Source organism: Propithecus coquereli, unplaced genomic scaffold, assembly GCF_000956105.1.
Source record: "Propithecus coquereli isolate 6110/MARCELLA unplaced genomic scaffold, Pcoq_1.0 Scaffold256, whole genome shotgun sequence".
In the NCBI taxonomy this organism is placed as follows: domain Eukaryota; kingdom Metazoa; phylum Chordata; class Mammalia; order Primates; family Indriidae; genus Propithecus; species Propithecus coquereli.
In genome coordinates, this window is record NW_012148130.1 from 275,451 (window position 1) to 292,708 (window position 17,258).

The window sequence follows — 17,258 nt, forward strand, 5'->3', positions numbered from 1 at the left end:
CGGGACTGCCAGCGCCGCCACTGCGCAGCCTCCCGCGCCCGGCCCGGCTCCCCGCGCCGCGCGCTCCCCGCCCCGCTCCCCGCGCCCGGCCGGCCATGGCGCCCAGCAGCCTTCTCTGCGCGCAGTGCGCCTGCTACGTCCTGGCCTTCCTGTTCAGCTTCGCGGTGGTGGTGCCGCTGTCCGAGAACAGCCGCGACTTCCGCGGCCGCTGCCTGCTGTTCACCGAGGGCATGTGGCTGAGCGCCAACCTGACGGTGCACGAGCGCGAGCGCTTCACGGTGCAGGAGTGGGGCCCCCCGGCCGCCTGCCGCTTCGGCCTGCTGGCCGGCCTGCTCTCGCTGCTGCTGGCCGCCGCGCACGCCTGGCGCGCGCTCTTCTTCCTCTGCAAAGGACACGAGGGGTGAGTGGCCGCCGCCCTGCCCAACAGACGCAGCACCTGCCCCGGGCGCGGCGCCCCGGAGGACTGGGTGTCCCCCCAGCTCCCTGAGGCCCGCGGAGGTCCACACTCGCGCCCCTTGCAAAGCGCCCTTTGTCTACACGCACCCCTGGGGGCCATGATGGTCACTGTCCCCAGTGCAGGGCCAGGGCCTCCCTCCCCGAGTGCACAGCCCCTCCTGCTTCTGGGCGCTCGCTCCCTCTGGGGTGTGGATGTTGCACCGTCATCGCCCGCAGGCCGGGGCCCTCCTTGCAGCTCAGCCGGGCCCACTCTCGCCAGAACCAGGGACAGCTCCCAGCGGGGTCCTGGTCTGCTCTGCTGTCCTGCCCAGCGACAGGCGTACAGGGGAGCCCCATCCCTATCACCCTGGGAGAGGGGATGGCAGAGGAATGTTGGGGGGAACCCCCTTGAGGACCCTCTCTGGCGCTCAGACCTTGGCTGGGTGGATGCCAGAGGGAGGGCAGGGGTGAGGGCCCTGCTTTGGGGTTACAATGCCTCCTTTTTCTTGGCCTCCGTTCTCCTCTTCAGCTTTCCCTGCTCTCGCACTATGCTGGAGCCCTGGGCTGTGGTTCCCCTGGGCTGGCGGGCTGCGAGTATCCTCAGCCGGTGGCCCTCCGTGGGCCCACCCACTCCCCTGGCTGAGGCCTGCTGTGTGCCAGAGCAGCCCTGGGCTCCTGCAGAGGTCCTGGGAGGGCACCTGTGAGATCCGGACCTTCTCCCACACTCTGCCCCGCCCCATCCGCACCCATCCTTTGTTGGCACTTTTTAGACTTTTCACTCCTTGCAGGGGGGCAGGAGGTGAGACTGGGCCCTGGGCAGTGAGGGTGGGCAGGAGGTGGGCAGGCAGGCATTCCGCTAGCCCACCCCTGCGACCCTCAGCCTGGCTTTGGCAGAAGGAGGGGCCCGAGAGAGGAGGAGGAGGGGGTGGGGGGACGAGGGGGCTATGCCTGGGTGGGGTGTGAAACCAGGAGCGGTGGAAATCCCAGCCAGCGAGCGCGTGGCGGGGCGGGGGAGGGGGGAGGCCTGCGCTGCTGCTGCAAATTTCCATAGACTAGGGCTTAATTTGCCATCCCACGGTTCTGGGGGCCAGAGGTCCAGAGTCATGTGTGGGCGGGCTTGGTTCCCTCTGGGGGCCAGAGGGAGAGGCCCTTCCCTGCCTCTTCCAGCAGCCTTTGCTGTGCCTTGGCTTGGGGCTTTGCCACTCCAACCTCTGCCTGTCTTCATGGGGCCTCTTCTCTCTGTTTCTCTGTGCGTCCCCTCTTCTTACAAGAACATCAGTCATTGGATTTGGGGCCCACCATAAATCCAGAGTGATCTCATCCTGAGATCCTTAGCTTACCTACACCTGCAAAGACCCTATTTCCAAATAAAGTCGCGATCAATCACAGGTCCAGGGATCAGGACGTGGGCGTATCTTGTGGGGGTGCCATTCAACCTGCCACCCCAAGGTTCTGGTTCTGGGTCAGCAGGAAGCCAGGTGTCAGCCTGGGGGGCCTCCAGGTGCCGCAGGGCTGCTGGCCCAAACTCTGGGATGAGTGGCTGGGCTGTGCCCAGGGTGTGCCCAGGCCGGTCCGGGCGGCGTCCTGCCCTCCCACAGGCCTCCTCCTCCCTCCCTCGACCCACTCAATGGCTGGCGTCCGAGATGTTTGAGACGTCATCTGCACCCACGTTGGCAAACTTGTGAGCTACCCCAGGCAGCGCTTTGTGTGCAGGTCAGGGCAGATGACAGCATCTCTGAACAGGAGCCAGGGTCTGAAGAAGTGGGAGGGACAGCCAGCAGGGTGGGGTAAGCCCCGTAGGGCTTGGGGTGCCTTCAGTAGGAGGGTGAGGGTGGAGGGCACAGGCTGTGTGGGGCCATGGTCTGGTCACTGCTCACGGACGTGCCAGCCTGTGGGAATCCCTCGGGCATTCATGGTCTAGCTGGGGTGACAGAGCCGCTCTGTAGACAGGACCCAGCTTATGTGTTCGGAGCGATGGGAGATTTCACAGAGGGGAGAGACCTCCAGAGGCTGGGGGGACAGGGCGAGGGGAGCCCCAGAGCTTGTGGGACAGGAATCTGGGTGTCACAAGCCAGGCAGCAGAGCTGGGGAGCGCAGTGACAGTGGCTCTTCCTTTTCTACTCTCATGGAGGTGTCTGTGAACCTGCCGGCGTCATCTCATTCCCAAGGTAGGAAGGAGACTGAGGCCGGGGCCTGGGGCCTCCCCAGCAGCGGTGCGGGCTGGAACGAGGTGGCTCTGCGGCCCTGCTGCACCCTGGCCGACCGGCCCACGTGGGACTTAGGACGCCTCAGATGAGTTGGCATGTGTCTGGCCTGGGGGATTGGGGAGCGGTTGGGGTTAGGGCTGCGGGGCTGGCACGGGTGGAGGACCTCGGTGGCCCTGGCTCCACCAGAGGCGGGACCTGGCAGCTCGTGCCCTCGGGGATGTGGGCCTGGCAAGTGGAGCATTTCGGGTCTTCTGTCCTTTTGCTTCAGTTCCCCGGGCTCAGCTGTCCTAGCAGCAGTGACCTCTGCCCAGCCTTTCCTTCCCCAACGTGCACAGTGTCCTGGGCCATCGGGGTTACTGGTGAGGGCCACGTAATGGTGGCCGCTGTGATGTTGTCCCCCAACGTGTTACTGCTACATCGAGTCCTGGCTGCAGGACTAGGCTAAGGCCTCTCGGGCCACGTCCAGTGTGGATACCCACCCGAGGGGGACTTGGCTGGGTGCCAAAGGCAGGCACGCACCTTGTTCACCTCTGTGACCCCGGGGCCGGCACAGGGCATGGTGCCCAGGACTTGGCAAGTCATGATGTTGAGTGAGCGACAGAAAGCTGCCTGGACCCGAGGCCTGTGGCTTCATGGTCACTCACCTGGCCCTGACATCCTTGCAGACCCCCGGCCAAGAGGTCAACCCTTCAGACTCAACCTGTCGGAAAGTTCTGGACCCCTGGGGAGGCTGGGTCTGCAGAGTCCTCCGATAGTTGCCCAGAGCTGCCAGCCCAGCTCAACTGCTGGCCAAGCCGTGCGGAGCAGGCAAGGGGACAGCCAGGGGGCCGAGTGGGCACTTATAGGGAGCTCCTGGCATGGACACGGCACCCAGGGCCATCAGGGCCACTGGACATCCAGCCCACGGAGGACACCACTGCCCCTTTGGAGGGTCAGTGCACACTCTGATCCCTCACGACTGGAGTCCACCCTCAGATGCACGGAGACTCCCCTCCTCCGGTGTAGGGGTGGAGCCTTGCCCGTCTGTGTGAGGGGCCACCGCCGCCCCGAGCTGGGGGGTCACAGGCTGTGTCCAAGGTGCCAGCTCCCTGCTCATGCAGGCTGTGTCTGCCATGCAAAGCGGGAACCCTGACCGCTTGTGGCCAGGAGAGTGAGGGGTTGGAATCCGGGGGTGTGGCTTTTGCAGGGGGGCGTCACCTGGATGCTGTTAGCTGCTGAACGAATGAATGGATGAATCAGTGGCACCTGTGTTGGGGGCCTTGCCGTCGCAGGGCGGGCGCGTGGCTGGGTGAGCCGTGGCCTGGGGCTGGGGCAGCTTTGCCCGAGAGGGAGCCCCTTGAGCTCCCGAGCTGGGGCCTGGGTCAGGGCGGCCCATCTGCGGGCCCACACTGGCTGTGCTTGTGCCTGCTGTCGCCATGGAGACAGCACGGGGCAGCCTGAGAGGCAGAGGAGAAAGTGGTTAACCCTGTGTGTGCCGGGCTCTGGATCTGGAGAGCCAGGGCAGGTTCCGAGGTACTGACAGGAAATGGACGAAGTAGCAGATGGAGGCTGTCACCTGGGGTGACCCCAGCTTGGTGTCCCTGCCCTGCTTCCCGGGGACCTCTATGTTCTGGTCACGGGAGGAGACTCCAAAATCGTGCCCGTTTCACAGGGCTGCAGCTGCAACTCCGCAGTGTCCAGCTAGTCGGGTTTCTGCGGAGCTGGCGTGGCAGACCACTCTCAGAGGTGGGAGGGCGTGAGCAGCTCTCCCTTGGATGCGTCATGGGCCCAGAGTCCCCGCTGTGTCCCAGGCACACTGTGCCAGGTATTTGCGGGCACGGGGGCTATCAGGGAGACCCTGCCCTGGGGGAGCTCTGGCCATGCCTGTCTAGAATTCATTATGGACGGGGCGGGGGGGGGTGCCGCCCCACCCCCACTGGGGGGGACAGACATGGCACAGGGTTGTCAGCCCTTGTCTGACCTTGTCTGACCTCTGCGCTGTGGCCAGCCTGGCCCTCCAGAGAGGCCTGCTGCGGGTGGCTGCTGGGCTGTCCTGTCACAGCAGTCCAGGAATGCCAGGCACTGGAGGTGTCACCGCTGGACAGGGTCCTTGGGAGGCCTGCCGGGGGCTGTCCAGCAGGTGGAGGGGGACGTGGCCTAGGGGGAACTAGGGAGTCCCAAGTGCACTCTACCCATCGAGCTGGAGGCTCGTGCCGAGCTCAGGGCTGCTTCTGTGCTCCTGTCCCTGGGCGCCCGTCCTGGCTGTCCCTGACCACCACAGTCTCTTTGGCTGGAGCAGAGTGGCCAGTCCAAGGCCATGGAGGCAGGTGGCCTGTGATGTACCCCTCTCTGTAACTGTGGCCCCGCTCCTATTCAGACGCCCAGGGCCAGATGGATGTTGGGGTTCAGATTCCTGTCCCCAGGGTTCTCAGGAAGCAAGTGGCTCACCCAAGTGAGGACGGTTTGAGGAGGGCCTGGTTGACAAGAGACTAAGGTGTGGGGTTCCTGGGCTCAGTGACAGTGGCCCTTCACCACCACCCCAGTAATGGGACCTGGCGGCAGGGTCTGTGGAGGGGGCAGGGCGAGGGGCAGTGGCCTTTGGTGAGGGACCTGGGAGCACATGCCCACCTCATCCTCCTGCCCCAGCCTGCTGCCATCCCTGCCAGTCACACCCACCCAGAAGCCGGGGCTCAGGCTCAGTGCCGTGGTCCACACCCGCCAGCCTCTGGGCAGGGGCTGGAAGAGGGGACAGGCTCCGAAGAGCGGGGGGAGATGGCAGCACACGGTGACCCAGGTCCGGGCAGGGAGTGCGGAGCCTGCCCCGCGAGTGAAGGGGGGGCTTCGGCGGCTCAGCACAGTCGCTCACAGGCAGCGTTCGTGCCGGGCGTCAGAGCACCGTGGGTCGTGGAGCTGGGCTGCGGCTCGTCTGTGCCACGGCGCGCACGTCCACGCCTCTGCCTGTGGCTCCAGGGCAAAGGCTCAGGCCCCCCGTGCCCACGTGTGAGTCCTGCAGGCTCTGCCCTTTTTGGGGTGATCGCTGGGGTCACGGCTTGTGGGTCTGAGTGTCCCTGTGTCCTCTCCCCTGTCTGGGGCTCCTCGGGGTGGGGCTTGAAGCCCTCGCATTGCTGGGGGTGCTCTGCCGTCTGCTCTGCAGCTTGGCCCGGTTGGGCGGGGCTGGAGCCAGTGGAGGACACCGCGGGATCCTCGCTAGAGACCCCACGGGTCCCGCCGGTTGTGAGGCAGCCGGGGACACCTGCTCTGGGTGGGGCGCCAGAGGCCCTGGTTTCTTGTCCGCACATTGGCCAGGCGCCTCCTGCGGCCTCGCCCTTATTTCTGTGTCCTCTGAGCCCAGCGTAGGGCCCGGTGGGTGGATGCACGAAGGAAAGGACGGGCAGTGCGTTGATCTGTGGCCAGGAGTCCCCGAGGTTGGATGACAGTAACTTTGATGTTTTCTTGGCCCAGATCCCGGCGGAGACCTTGTTTATTAGATGACTCTGTGAAGCAGTTTTTGTCGGTCACTTCCCTGGATTCCATGTGCTGACAGCACTGATGTCAGGTTAGGGGCCGGCACGGCCCTTTCTTGACTGCCCCGTGCTACGGTCCCACCCTGAGGGAGTTCCCCTCTGGGGTCCCACTGGAGGGAGGGCCCCGTGCCCCCGCCCTGCCTTGGCGTGCACCCCGAGGCTCACTCGGGAGACTTTGAGTCTTCGTGTCTGTGAGTGAGGCAAGAGTGTCCAGACGGAGGGGGGTGTCCCGACCACATGCCCCTGTGTCCTCAGAAGGAAGCGTTGGCACCCTCCAGAAGCACAGTGGCGGGGCCGTGGCTGCGTGGGTCTGGCACTGGCGTGGGCCCGTGGGGACTGTAGCCCAGCCCTAAGCCAGCTCCTCCTGCTCGGCCCTGCTCGGCCTGGACAGTGTGTCCAGGCGTGGCCTTTTGTGTGTAAAAGGGTAAATCAGCGAGTCTCTGACGCAGGTCAGGCCAGCCTGTGTCGGTGACCACGTGGCCTGCTGGGTGTCTCTGTCCTTGTGGCTGCCGTCACAGACGGGGGACACAGCACTCAGACCGCAGCAGCCGGCAACTGTGAAAGGCCGGTGTTGGCGTGGCTGCCGGCTCCAGTGCGTTGGAGCGGGCGATCTTGGTCCCAGCCCGGGCGCTGCCTCTGCTGCGAAACGGGGGTCACAGCGGGTCCAACTCCTGAGTCTTCGGGAGGACGTGCGGGCAGCCCGGGCCTGCACGTGGAGCCACCTGGGGGTAGGGACAGCTGCAGGAAGGCGGAGACAGCTCCTTGCAGCCCCTCACAAGAACCCAGACGCCAGCTGGGAAGCCTGAGGTCTGGGCACTGCCGGTGGGCGTGGGGCTCGGCCCAGGCTCCCAGCGAGCGCCCCTCTTGCCCCTCTTGCCCGGCTGCAGCTCCTTCTTCCACGCCTTCCTGAGCCTGCTGGTCAGCGCCTGCGTGGTCTTCCTGGTCTTCATCGCCGGCACCATCGTGAGTGTGGGCTTCACCATGTGGTGTGACACCGTCACCGAGAAGGGCACCGTGCCCCACAGGTGCGCCAGCCTGCCCGCCCCAGCTGCCTCCCGGGAAGACCCCCTGTGCCCCCGCCCATGTCACACGGGGGTCTGCAGTTGCAGGTCCCCTGTCCCCCCACCTGTGTGCACCCAGTCGGCTCCTTCCCCGAGACCTGCCCTCGGTGTCAGACACCCCTTCCCACTCCTAGGAGCCGGCGGCAGCACACAGGAGGCAGCCCCCATGAGCCCCGGGGCTGGGGCGGGGTCCCACGCAGTGTGGGCTCTGGGTCCCCAAGGGCTGGACAGGAGGCAGAGCTGGGGTGGCATCAGGGTCGAGGCTGTGGTCTGGGGAGGCAGGGTCCGGAAGGAGGGGGCGGTGATGGGGACGGTGAAGACAGGTGCAGGAGCTTCTGGTTAGGTGGGGACGGTTCCCTGGTGGGTTGGGGACGGAGGCCTTCAGGGCCAGGTGGCTGCTCTGGGCTCTGCGCAAGGGCTTGTGGGGGGCCCAGAGTGGAGCATGGTGACTCTCCATCCCCTGAGGGGGTGCCCCAGGCCAAGACCCTGGAAGGCAGGAACTTTGGTGTTGCAGGGGCTCCAGATTCTTTTTTCGAACAACATCAGACCTGGAACCCCAACGTATGAAATCAATGGCGGCAGAGGTGAAGCGGCACCTTCACGCTCAGGCCCAGGGCTGCCCGGCAGCAGCCTGGGGCACAAACGAGGAAGGCTAGAGCACCCTGGGCAGCTGTCCCTGCAGGGCCCTCCCCCGGGGCGGCCCCTCCGAGGTGGGCGGCCCCCACACTGTGCAGCGCTCTGTGCCCAGTCCTCCTGCCCGGGCCGCCTGCTTCCTCTGTGTGCGGACAGGTCCCCGCCCCACCCAGCAGACACTCAGAGTTTCTTACCCTCAGGAGCACCATTTCCAGCCTCCGCCCCCCTGCAGCCCCTCCAGGGAGCGCCTGGGCCACTGGGCCCCCTCTCTGGGCATCCTGCCCGGACCCCTGCCCATGGAGGCGAAGGGAGAATGGGGCCGTGGTCCGGCTGCGGCTGCCCCTGGCTGCCCCACGGCATGAGCAGGGCCACTGTGAGTGTTGGTGGGGACACGACCCTGCCCCAGTCTGGACGCGGCAGCCCTGCATGCCCTGCGTCTGAGACCCTGGGACCCCAGCAGAGCTGTGGGCAGTGTGGGTGAGAGCGTCCAGGAGAGCAGAGGCTGGCACTGGTGTCCTCCGTCCGGCCAGCGCCAGGTTGGGGTCTGCAGGTTTCCTTCCCTGAAGCCTGTCCTACTCTGTGGATGACCTTGAGGCTGACCCCTGGGGTCCCCAGACTCCCTGTCTGCCCCTCGCCGTGTGGGGTGATGCTCACTGCGCCTGGCCAGCCGCTCGGCCGTGTCCCGAGCTCGCTGCCCGGCCGTGCCCCTCCACCCCTGCGTCTTGCCGTTCTAGCTGCGAAGAGCTCCAGGATGTCGACTTGGAGCTGAGCGTGGACAACTCCGCCTTCTACGATCAGTTTGCGATCGCCCAGGTAGGGAGGGGGCTGCTTGCGGGAGGGGCCTTCACTCCTGGACGCTCTCTGAGCCCCATCCCCCCACTCAGGGCAGGGGACCAGCTCCTGCGTAGTTGAGGTGGGGGAGGCCCCGGCTGTGGGGCAGCGGGAAGGCTTCCTCCTGTGGGGGCGGGAGGGCTGGGTCTTCCCGGGTGGATGTGGGGAGGGGCACGGTGGGCAGACACGCAGAGGTGGGAAGGCCGTGGGGAGTTAGCATTGGGGTGGCAGGTGCCAGCTGCCTGCGTGGGGGCTGGGGGAGGTGCTGCCGGACATCGAACTCGCGTCCCATCCTGGGGTCTCCAGTGCTGGGACGGGAGTTGGACCCTGGTCCCGGCACCAGGCAGGCCCCATTCAGATGAATGCTGGAGCCTCAGGGTCTCCCCTAGCCAGGGGGTCGCTGAGGTGGTGTCTGAAGAAGCGGGTGAGGGGATCGCCCCCGACCCCGCCATGTCCCAGCCGCGTCTCCTGCCTCTAGGAGGCTATGGTCATCCCAGCTCCGGGGGCTGTGTCTGCTGAGATGCAGGCATGTTGGGACATGCCAGTCATCACTGGGGGCCCGAGACAGGACCCTGGAACTGGGCCTGTCCTCAAAATCTGCACCTGTGCCCTAGGCAGGGAGGACACTGATGAGGGTGCAGGGTGGGAGGTGGCCGAGACCAGTCCCGGCTCCTTGGCACTGAGCAGGGCCCGCTGGTTTCCAGGTCCCCAGACCACCGCGGCCGAGAACCCTCTGGGGTGCTGGACGCTGGGGGGCTCCTTGCGGAGCTGAGCTGAAAAGGTGGAGACACCTTTCTGCCAGTCCGGGGGAGGCACTTCAGACCTACTTTATGCCAGTCGGACGAAGGTCCCAGCACAGTCCGCACGTCTGCAAACGAGCCCGTTTAATGCGGTTCAGGCCTGGGTCTGATCAAACTGTTTCTCCTGCATCTGTTTGAAAGCAGCAGAAAAGGGTCCGTTCGTCCCGCGGCTGGAGGGGCTGGGCACGAGCAGCTCTCCAGGGGTCCCTCCCCTCGGGCTCCGAGGCATTTGCAGACTTGGGTCCCAGAGGCCCCAGGTGCTGGGCCATGGTGTTCGCTGCACGAAGGAAGCAAGAAGCTCGGGCCTGTCGGTGCCCGCAGCCTCCGTGTCCCTCCGTGTATCCCGCCCTTTCCCTGCGCAGCCTGGGGCCGGTGGGGGGTCACGGGGGTACCCGGCTGGCCCCCTGACCCTGCCCTTCTGCTTTTGTGCAGTTTGGCCTCTGGGCCGCCTGGCTGGCGTGGCTGGCCGTCACCACGCTGGCCTTCCTGAAGGTCTACCACAACTACCGCCAGGAGGACCTGCTGGACAGCCTGGTGCACGAGAAGGAGCTGCTGCTGGCCAGGCCGTCCCCGCGCGCGGCCTTCCAGGAGGAGAAGAGCGCCATCATCTAGGTGTGGCAGGGCGGGGAGCCGGGCCCAGGTCCCTGCTGCGCCCAGAGCCCTAGGCCTGTCTTGGGGAGCGGCTGGGGGCTCTGCCTGGGCCCCACTCGGCTACGCACAGCTCTGCACGTGTTTCCCTCACGCCGCGGGTGGTGAGGTGAGCCTGACAGCTCACTAGGGGGTGCCAGCTCCCCGACAAAGATGGCGCAGAGAGACCATGGGGCACCTCCAGGCCTTGTGCAGCGCCACACACCTGTCCCGGTGGGACCTGGCCCTCGAGCCTGGGCAGAGGGCTCCCAGCTGGTCTCTCAGACCCCTCTGGCCACCTGCTTGCGGGGGAACTGCCCCTCTGGGCCCTGGGCCCACACCGGCTTGCCCAGGAGGTGGCCAGATGTCCCTCCCATCACCTGCTCCTGAACTGTGTGTGGGACACGAATTCTGCATGACACCTGTGACCTGGGGCAGAGGCCCGAGTTTGGGAAGGAGCTCGCGGCACCTCCAGCCTTCTGGCCACAGGCAGCCCCCTCCCTGGGCTAAGTCCCCCTCCAGATTGGGTGCCAGCCCTGGTGGCCAGGCCTGGTCTCAGCATGGAAGATGCAGGGACGTGGTGTCTGCCTGGCAGCAGGTGGTGGCTGTGAGGACGGATGCTCCTTCAGCGGTCCCCTCTGTTCTCTGCCGCAGGACTGGGGAGCGTGGTGCGGCCCGGCTCAGAGAGGCTTCCCCGTGTGTGGGCTCGCCCGAGCTTGGGGGAAGGGTGGAGGCAGGGATGTGTGCTCCGCAAAGTGGGGCATCATTTGTAGGGGTAGAAAGGGGCACACGTGCCACACCTGGAGGATGGGGCCAGGTGCCATGGCAGGTGTCTGTGTGCAGGCAGGTGCGCATGGGAGGATGTGATTCTGTGTGTGTGAGTGTGCATGTGAGGGTGTGAGTGTGTGTGTCAGTTGGGAGGAGTCGGGAGGGGACCAGGGACCTGGCCTGGGGCTCTGAGCAACTGCAACTCCCCCAGCCATGCTGCTGTCCACCCCCTGCTACCAACACCCACCTCCCGGGGATGGAGAGGCCTGCTGCCTGTGTCAGCCACTCGCCCTGTCCACCACGGCGGCTGGCTTGTGTCTCTGGGGGAGGCGTGGGGCCCCCAGAGCCCTGGGCCTGGCTGGGATCGAGGTGCCTGGTGGGGCTGTCGGCCTGGCTCTGGGAGTGAGGCTGGCCGGTGACTTGGCAGCAGGGGGCGGGGGCGAGGAGCCCGTCCAGGTCCAAGGCTGGTGGGTGAGGTGCTGGCTTCGCAGAGGGGTCTGGCCCAGGGCAGGCAGCAGGGTCCTCCAGGGCGAGTGTTTTGACAGAGTGTGAGGCCCTCAAAGCCAGTCTGGTCTCCCCTGGCTCCTTGCACCAGCCCTGACCCACTGGACCTGGGGACTCTTTCCTGTCCTGAGAGACCCTATTTGTTTCCCCAGGCTCCGGGTTTAGGCCACTGCCGACTGGGGTCCCGAGGAGGGCAGGGGCAGGCCCGGCTTCTGCAGCCTGAGGGTCTGCCTGGGTGGGGCCTGCCCTTGGCCGCTGTCCCTGCTGAACTCCGGGGGGCTAGTCCGGGCAGCCCGTGGTCAGGGGTAGCAGAGGCCGTGTCCGCCTGCACACGCATGGACCTGCCTTGGGCTGGAGCTGGGCCCAGCCCCCAACACCGTCGCCAGGGGTCCAGGCAAGGGTGGCCAGCCCCGGGGGTATCGGGCGGAGCGGGCCTTGCCGCGGCTGCGTCCCCTGGGGCTGTGGCCAGGGGCTCCTGTGCGGGACGGGTCCGGGCTGCTTCCCAGGCGCCACCACTCCCCTCCCGGCTTTCGGTGGTGGATGTCCTTGTCCGGGTTCTGCCTGTGGCTCAGCTGCATGTGCAGATTGTGAAGCTTACCGATGTCTGTTTCTCAAAGTCAAAATAAAAACAGAAGCCCAAGTCTCTAATTCAGGTGCGGAGGATCGTGTCCCGTTTCCCTCGCGCACTCTGCCGTCCTGTCTGTTCCCTCGCGGCGGGTCCCGTCTCCCTGCTTCCCTGGGGCTTTCCCCGGTGGTGGGCAGATTTTGAAGGATTTCTCAGGGCCGTGGGTGCGTCCTTGAGCAATCCTCATTCGGGACTGATGCGGGTCGTGGCGTCGTGGGACCCCGCAGCCGCGTGTCCTCCCGTTGCCTTTGCAGTGGCTGCCAGACCGCGAGGAGGGAGCCGCCTTCACCCCACACCACGGCGGGGAGCCGGCCCCTCAGGCGGCGTCCCCCAGCCACAGCCAGGCTTGGAGGGGCCCGGCCTGTGACCTAACCCCCTGAGCCTCTGTTCCCCACACGGAATAAGGGGCAATGACCTGCCTGTCCTCGCAGGGGTGCGATGAGGTGAGACGGGCATGGGGAGGCTGGGGCGGGGCAGGGGCAGCTGTGGGGACGGCATGACACAGGAGGGTCCCTGAGGGCCGGTGCCATCCTGTGAAGCCCCCACTGTGGTCGCTCTAGGCCACTTCTGGAGAAGAGCCCCTTTCGTTGACCCTGCCCCGGCTCCCTGAATTCAACAGCTAGAAGAGACCCAGGCTGGGGATGCAGGGATGTGCCCAGAAGGACCAGGGCCAAGTGGGGGACACGCAGGAGTCGGGCAGCCTCGGGCTCAGGGAGTCCCCTGTGCCGGATGCACCCACTGCCAGGAGTGGACGGGGGTGGCGTCTGCTCTGGCCACCAAGGTGAATTCCTCAGCAAACTGGCTCCCAGCTTTCTCGTGTCTATGAAAATTCCAAGACAAAGATGTCGAGGTGTGTTTAATAGCAGTGTCCCCCATGTGAGTGGTGGGGGGCTGATCTCCAGCCCCTGCAGGGCAGCAGATCACTGGCTCTGTGCCCTCGAGTCCTAGGCAGGCCCCGTGGACACTCATGCGACTGTCCCAGTGTCTCCCGGGCAGTCCCTCCTGGTGTCTGACCTTGGGCCTCCCTGCTTTGTTCACTCCTCCCCCCACGCGGGGTCTGGAGGGGCCTGGGGTTTGTCACCACAGGGCACCCCTGAGCCCTGCAACTGGCTACCAGAGCTGCGTCCATGGATGGTTACAGGGACCCACAGGCCCCCAGCTGGGGGCGGCACCGGCTGGATCTGGGGTGTGGCCGCATCCCCCACTATCATTGGAGCGAGTTCCGAAGGCCTGAGAGGTCTGGGCACCTTGCCCTTTGCTGTCCCCTCGGCTTCCACACTCGGCCCTGATGACTCTTCCTCCTGGGCCTCCCCAGGCTCGTGTGGCTGAGGGGTCAGGCCTGGGATCAGGGGACGGCACCCCGACGCCAACACCAAGGGGCCCCATGTGACCTGCAGAAGGAGGTGCCCCTCCGACAACCAGAACCTTCTCTCCCAACCGGGCAAGGAGGTTTCGAGGTCTGGGCTCCAAGCAGTCCCACAGACCTGGGGCGGGGCGTCCCTGTCCTCGGAGGCTGCACATGGTGACGTCCGGGTCAGGCCTAGAGGCACCAAGACTCCTGCCGCGGCGAGGGAGGGGTCTCTGGGGCAGCCGGGGCGGGGCCAGGGCCTGTGGTACCCACCTGTCAGTGGCCAAATCCTTTTCCTATTCAATCTCACAGTGCACCCCGATGCATGGAACCACAGGGGCTGTGCAGATTGGCATGGGTGGGGCTGCCTGCCATGTGGCCCCCCGACGCCATGTCTGAGGTCACGCCTTGGGGGCCCCTTTTCCCGTCCTCCACTGCAGCAGCCGTCTCAGTCCCCCAACCCTGGGGCAGCACCAGAGCCAGGGCCACCCTGCGGCCCCGCCGGCCCGGGGTGCCCACAGGTGCCGCCGTCCAGCACCCGTCAGAGCTGCAGGAGGCAGCGCCAGCAGGTAAGGGCCACGTGCCGCAGGTGCAAGAGGAGGACGTGGAGCCGGGCCCGGAGGTCCTCCAGGGTCATCGCCATGGGCTTGGCCTGGCTGCAGTAGAGGCCCAGAGCCGCCGCCAGCAGGATGCACACGGACAGTCGCAGGAGCCGGGAGCCGCGGGGCGCGGGCCGGCCAGGCGCTGGGGCAGAGGGCGCGGCAGGGTCAGCCCCTGCGGGGTTGGTGGGGAGGGATGGGGAGACCCAGCTGTCGCCGGTGGCTGGCACCAGGGCCGTCTCAGGCCTGGGTGCCTCCCTGGGGAGCACCGATGGGATGGGGATCCCAGCCTGGCCCTGCAGAGGCCTCTGCACTCGTGTGCTTCCCTGCAGCAGAGCCTCCCGCCAGGCTGCCCTGTGGCACCGCCCTTGGGGAGGGGACAGGGCAGACTGCACCCAGGGAGGGGGTGCTGGGAGAGGGGGTGCAGGCTCAGAACTCACCCCTGGTGGTGGCCGTGGCGTCCCTGCCAGCGATGTCTGGGAAGGAGAACCGCGAGACAGCTGGGGGCGCGATGCCTTGGTCTGCCACACACCTCGCCCCACCCTGCCCAAAGGACCCTGAGAGGGATGGAGACCCAGGCTGCGGCAGGGTCAGGGACACCAGGGACATGAGGGATGCGGTTGTATTTGCGGGCTGCTGTCTCATGGACCCGACTGCGTACGTGGCCCTGCGGAGGCAGGACAGGCGACCGTGGCCTTCCAGGGCTCTGTGGGCCCCCCCGGGTACCCGCCTCCCCCCGCTTGCCCCTTACAGTGGACGGCCTCCTCCGGGGGCTCTCGGAACCGCACGCGTCTCGAGGTCCTCCGAGGCTGGGCTCCTGGGCCGGGGCGCTCTGGCGGGCTGCGTCTCAGGATGGAGGGGGGACACGTCCTGTCACCCTCCTGGGGTGGGGGTGGGAAGCAGGCCATGAGCCCCTCGGCCACCCTAGCCAGAGGCCCCACGCTGCCCCACGGCTGCTCCATCATGCTGAGACCCCACTGGACAGTGCCGAGTGGTCGGGGTCAGTGACCAGCAGGCCTGGGTCTCAGCCATGCTCTGTCCCGAGCCCGGGGGCCCATGAGCGTTGCTGTGTTCAGTGACAATGGCAGCACTGGCGCTGCTGCGGTTGACAATGCCCTGGAGCTCTCGGGAGTCAGGGGCTCTGCCCTGGCGCCCAGGCCTGGAGGGGCCAGAAACCGACCTGGAGCCCCTGGCTCGTGCCTGGCTTGTGTGACACATGCACTGGACCTCTGCCACGTCCTGTGGTCGGGCTGAGGGGCGGAGCCTGGAGGGGCCCCCGGCAGGAGGGACAGCCCCTCGGCCCCTTCCTCTCCTCCCGCCTGGCCCCTCCCCCGCGCTGTCCCACAGGCCAGGCAACTGCTCAGCACCAGGGGGACTGCACGGGGACCCCGGGACATGCGGGCTAGTGGAGGGGGCTGCGGTGGGGGAGGGTCCCTGGTTTAGTGGCCAGAGTTTTCGAGCTCCACAGGGCAGGGCAGGGGCTGCATGTGGCAGGAAGGCAACAGGCTCTGCGTCTGCTCCAGTCTGGGCACCTGCAAGCCGGCCGCTTGGTGCCCTCAGCGGTGTGGACAGCTCTGCGAGCCCCTGCCCTCACCTGGGAGGCCCGGGCCTGGGCCCCTCCTGCTCGGCGCCCACCTGCTCCTAGGAGAGCCCTGCAGGTGCGTTCCTCTCCTGGGCTCCTCGGTGACAGCCTCGGCCTGTCCACTTCTCTCCATGCTCCCCCTGGTCCGACCCCCTCCTCCCTGGGCTGCTCAGCCCACAGTCCTCCGTGGCTCCCACTCTCTCTGCCTCTGCCCAGTGCCCCTCCCTGCCCCTCTGACTTCCCTCTGGCCTGCCCATCCTCCCTCTGGCCTGCCCGTCCTCCCTCTGGCCTGCCCGTCCTCCCTCTGGCCTGGCGTGCTGCTCGCCCGCCCTGGGCTCTAGCCCGATGCTGTGCAGAGCTGCCCATCCTCCTGCTGCACCTTAGGTCATGCTGTGCCCCATCTGGGGTCCCTGCCCCCCACCAGGCCAAACCCTTCCAGGTGCCCTTCTCGGTGTCCCTTGTCCCCCTGCCCCCAGCCCCAGGTTCCTGCTTCAGGGCGAGGGCAGGGGGACTTTCCTCCTCGGCTCCGGCCTCCGCCCGCGCAGTACACGCCCAGCGCATGGAGTCACGCCTCGGGGCAGCCGCCTCACCCTCTCCGCCCTGGACGTCCGCGAGCCTGCAGTGGCCCCCTCATTCTTTCTGGCCTGACGTCGCGTCTCTGGCCGGGTGCGGGGGCTCCAAGCTGGCGCGGCTGCCCTCATTCACTGGAGCGTGGTCCCGAGACAAGCAGAGACGTGATTCACTGCACAAGTGACAGTGGCAGGGACACAGACACGGGGAGAGGCACGGTCTCCCCGGGGGTCCCTGGTCTGGGGTCCTTGGAGGGCATCGCTGCCCCGTGGTGTGGGGCGAATGTGCGCGTCTCCTCAAGTGAGGGCTCTGCTCTGTGCACAGCACGACTCCCTCAGGGTCCCCAAAGGGCGCTGCCGCGAGGGACGCAGGGGGCCTGCCGGGGGGAGCAGTTCGGGTGAGGACGGCCGTGACCGCAGGGGCTGCCCGTGCAATCGTTCAGCTGGGAGGTGGCAGTGGCTGTGCTGGGTCCCTGGGCGGGAGTAAATATCGCAGACGAGCAGAGCGCCCGCTAATGATGTCTGCGCGGACGCTGTCTGGATGGGCTCAATTATTTCAAAAGGAGCAATTTTCTCCTATCGCAGCGTCAGGTTTTTATTGCAAATAGGGTCGTGGTGGGAGCTAGCGAGCCCTGGGGGTGGGGCGGCGGGGGCGGCCTGTCTCCGAGGTGTGCTCTCACAGAGGTGCTCACAGCCCCGGCCTGGGGGGCCTGGGCCTGAGGTCGCCAGAACATGGGGCAGCGTGACCTTCTTGGTGGTGCAGCCATGGGGCGCCAGGCCTGTCCTGGTGTTTGGAGGACGCTGCCCTCAGGGTGACCTCAGCCAGCTGTCCGTGGCAGCACTGGGGCTGGAGGGGCTCTGGGTGCCTGGACTCGGCTTCCACCCTGGGCAGGATGGGCTGGACTAGAGACCCCAGTGACCATAGGACATGGGGCCTGGGCCCTCCCACCCCAGGTGGAAGGAGGAGGCCTGGCGTCTCCCGTGGCCGGGAACCCAGGGCAAGTGTGCTCCGGGGGCCCAGCTCCTCCTGGCGCAGCCCCACAGCCAGCCTGCCGCGTCCGGCTGGGCCTGCCTCTCACGAGGAGCGGCCTGGAGAGCTGGGGCCGGCCCAGCCCCCCGACCTCTGCCTGCACTGCTGGCAGCACCCGCTGTCCTGCCCAGGCCGG

At 66.9% G+C, this 17,258-nt stretch overlaps 2 protein-coding genes across 2 annotated transcripts; one reads left to right on the top strand and one right to left on the bottom strand.

Moving 5' to 3' along the window:
- Window positions 1–88: 88 nt before the first annotated feature.
- Window positions 89–10,082, top strand: TMEM179 (transmembrane protein 179). Its single transcript, XM_012647070.1, has 4 exons — window positions 89–400; window positions 7,033–7,170; window positions 8,574–8,652; window positions 9,903–10,082. Exons 1-4 carry the CDS (start codon window positions 96–98, stop codon window positions 10,080–10,082), a joined length of 702 nt encoding a protein of 233 aa, XP_012502524.1. The 5' UTR covers window positions 89–95.
- Window positions 10,083–13,883: 3,801 nt separating this feature from the next.
- Window positions 13,884–16,224, bottom strand: LOC105812598 (chromosome unknown open reading frame, human C14orf180). The gene is made up of 4 exons (XM_012647073.1): window positions 16,114–16,224; window positions 14,693–14,822; window positions 14,382–14,417; window positions 13,884–14,086 (listed from the first exon to the last, which is right to left on the bottom strand). Exons 1-4 carry the CDS (start codon window positions 16,222–16,224, stop codon window positions 13,884–13,886), a joined length of 480 nt encoding a protein of 159 aa, XP_012502527.1.
- Window positions 16,225–17,258: the final 1,034 nt, after the last annotated feature.